Source organism: Melanostigma gelatinosum, assembly GCF_949748355.1.
Source record: "Melanostigma gelatinosum genome assembly, chromosome: 13".
Taxonomy (NCBI): Eukaryota; Metazoa; Chordata; class Actinopteri; order Perciformes; family Zoarcidae; genus Melanostigma; species Melanostigma gelatinosum.
Window position 1 is genome coordinate 5,500,560 of NC_136646.1, and position 3,335 is coordinate 5,503,894.

General features: G+C 49.7%; 1 protein-coding gene across 1 annotated transcript; it reads right to left on the reverse strand.

The window, feature by feature from the left end:
* Positions 1-218: 218 nt before the first annotated feature.
* Positions 219-2,879, reverse strand: LOC306786521 (homeobox protein Hox-B1a-like; the record flags this gene model as incomplete). The annotated part of the gene is made up of 2 exons (XM_079281314.1): positions 219-583; positions 2,069-2,879. The coding sequence occupies 2 exons, from the start codon at positions 2,877-2,879 to the stop codon at positions 219-221; spliced, it is 1,176 nt and encodes a 391-aa protein (XP_079137440.1).
* Positions 2,880-3,335: the final 456 nt, after the last annotated feature.

Consider the following 3,335-nt stretch of genomic DNA (forward strand, 5'->3'; position numbering starts at 1 on the left):
GTTATTCTCTCTATAGAAACAAGTGACCGAGCAGCAAATACAGCAGAAAGGCTTGATCAAGTCTCTCTGGATCTCCTCCAGGTGCTGGGTGGGATTATAAAAAGGAATTCTGGGACATGTAGGAAGTCAGTAACCAGGTGCTGACGACTTAACCACCGATAGCCTCCCATAGTGCAACACCGCAGATTCTGCCAAACCAGTCACATCGCTCGCGCGGACTACGTCTCCGAGCTCGGGGACGCGCCCGGAGACGTGGACGCGGAGGAGTGATCGGTGTCGTCCGGGTCCTTGTTGAAGCCTCCGTCGGCCCCGGAGGAGGAGGAGGAGGAGGAGGAAGAGGAGCGCGCCGTGGCGGTGGCGCCCTCCCGCTCGCGCTTCTTCTGCTTCATGCGCCGGTTCTGGAACCAGATCTTCACCTGCGTCTCGTTGAGCTCGAGCGTGGCGGCGATCTCCACGCGCCGCGCCCGCGTCAGGTACTTACTGAAGTGGAACTCCTTCTCCAGCTCCGTGAGCTGCCGCGTGCTGAAGTTGGTGCGCATGGCGTTGTTGTGCGCGCCCGTGAGGCCGAAGTCCGACACTTTGGCTGGGTGGAGCAGAGAGAGGATGTTATTAATGTGTTACAGGAATTTATTTTATTTACATAATTAATAAAGGTTCGATGTTCTTAGATGGTAAGAATACAGAGAAGAAAGAGTCCCGCCCGTATGAATTAAATGTGTCCATGTTTGGAAGCTGCTGTTTTATTTTACCCGGCATGCCTTTCACGTTCAATAGAATCAGGAAGTAAAATATTGCCGCTAGGCCCCTTTACTTTTTGTCGTTTATTTTTGTTGTTGTATGATTTGTGTTCATGTTTTTATTTATTAATATCTATTTATGCATTTAGTTTACGAATCAGGCTATTTCAATCCAGACTGTAGGTTGTGATCAGTGTCTTGATCTGCTAATCATAATGTTACAGCAAAATAAGTTTAATATCAAGAAGGAATACAAAGGAGGGGAGGAGGGGAGGAGGGGAGTAATGGAGGGGGGGGGGGGGGTAAAAGATAACAGAGCAGGACAGACTTCCTGGTGAAGGAACGTCTGCTATGTCCATTAAGAGAGAACGAGAGAGTGGAGAAAGCCCTGCCAGACATCGGGGGCCTCCGTGGACCCGGACCAGACCTGCTATCTGGCCTGAGATATGACTGCAGACTGAATAAGTCCTGAAAACACACAAACACCGTTTATGAAGTGCGAGTAGTCGAGCTGACGTCACAATGAGAAGTGAAACGTGTCGCGGCGTTCCATGAGGAATATCACGAGCAACACATATAAGAGCAATAGGCTGTTACGGTTATATTATTGAAGCTACATTTAGTTTTTTACTTGAACAATATTCAGCAACCAATTGGCCATTTGAAATAATGATGAATTGTTTTCATTTATTGGAGAGCAAATGTGTGTTTACAATGGAAATTAAACCTTCGCGGTCGTTATTAGTGAAATATGCCAGAAACGTTTTATTGTGGGTGAAAGATCTGTGAAATGAAAGCACAATACTCATTATTATGACAGATCGCGTTGTTTTTAAATACAGTGGATGTGACCGATTGATGTTGGACAGCCACAGAACATATAAATAAAAGTAAATAAATACGTCGATGGAGCTTTTCTTATTTTCATTGGTTTTCCGTGAAACGAATGTTCAGTGAAACGAGAACAGACTGCAAGTCACATTTACATTCGAACAGCCTGACATCTGTGCAGACACACTGAGGCCTGCAGGAAATAGAACAGAAAACACTTCACTGATAATCATTTCGTTATTCTTCATATACGCTCGTGTTGTTACAATTAAATGCAATCAGTTTAATTACCTGTTCCCACTAATGTTCTTTTTCACATTTTATTGCTGACTACGCCACATGTTTTCCTCTCGTTTCAGCGAAACATGAAACCTTTTTTAAAAGCTTCCTTTAGATATCATATGTCGTGCAGCTTTGGTGAATGCAAACGAGGCTACTGCGATAGTGCTGAAACTGTAACTGACCGCTTATCTCCAGCAACATCACCCGCCCATCCATACCTGTTTTAGGCGGGTTCCTCTTCACCTTCATCCAGTCGAAGGTCTGCCCTTGCCCGGCCTGCTGGCCCTCCTCTTCTCCCCTCTCTCGGTCCTGGGAGACCGGCAGCTCCCCGTAACCTCCCCCGTGTGAAAGCCCCAGGTAGCCCGCTGCGTCCAGACCCCCGCCGAGCTGCTGCGGGTACTGTGGCCCGGCCAGAGCGCCCTGAGGCCCGCAGTAGGCCCCGGCCAGCGCCCCGTAGTTGGGGCCGACGGTGGGGGCCGAGCTGGGGAAGGTTGATTGATGATAGTAGGTGGAGGCCACGGGCTCCTCTATGAAATACTGGGGGTGAACGGTGTTGGGAGGGCCTACCGCGTTAGAATACTCCGGGTTTGTGGCGCACGCCTGACCTGCATAGGCCCCGGTACTGCCGCTATTCCCGCTATTGTAGGCAGACAGTGTTCCGCTTTGTAAGCTCTGGGCTGGGTGAAGTTGATGATGGTAGCCGTTGTGCGTCTGCTGGTGCTGTTCATGATGATGTTGCTGATGATGCTGCTGCTGTTGGGTCGTCCCGTGCCCTCCAGAGCCCACGTACAGTCGCGCATCCCCGGTGTAAGTCGTTCCTCCGACGCCGCTGTCACCTCTCGTCCCTTTAACCGGAGCCGAAGAGCCGGTGGGCCCCGCGTGGAAAGAGCCGGAGGTCACCGGAAAGCCCTGATGCTGCTCCAGAGGATGGTGATGATAGTGGTTGTAACCGGATTTAGGCGCAGCATAAGCGCCGGTCCCCGGTCGGTTACAAATGGAGTACTCCACAAACGAGTTCATGTTGTCCATGCAGACAGCGGCGTTTAAAATGATCAAGAAACACGAGCTCACAGATGAAGTTAACAGAATCGAGTTAGAATTAACATCAACAAACGAAAAAAGCACAAAAAACAATCAAGAAAAAAACTCCACAATGAAAGAAAAATAGTTCTGTAAAATAGTTCAGCAGAAATGATGAAAACAAACAGCAGAAACTTCCAACGTGGAGTCAAATAAATTGGAAACACACGCGAGTCACGCGCCCTGCCGTGGTGCGCTTGTGTGCGTAAACGGGAGGCCTTTACGCTGTCAACGGCTCATCGAAACCCGCGTGTCTCCGTCGGTGACGGCGGCGAAACACCGCGAGAAGACGGAAAAGAGTCGAGTCACCTCTTTCACCTCCAGGCAGGTCACACTCCGTTCTCCTCCATTCTGTTGTGACCTATTTCTCCTCCCCCCCCCCCCCCCCACGACTGTCTTTCTTAC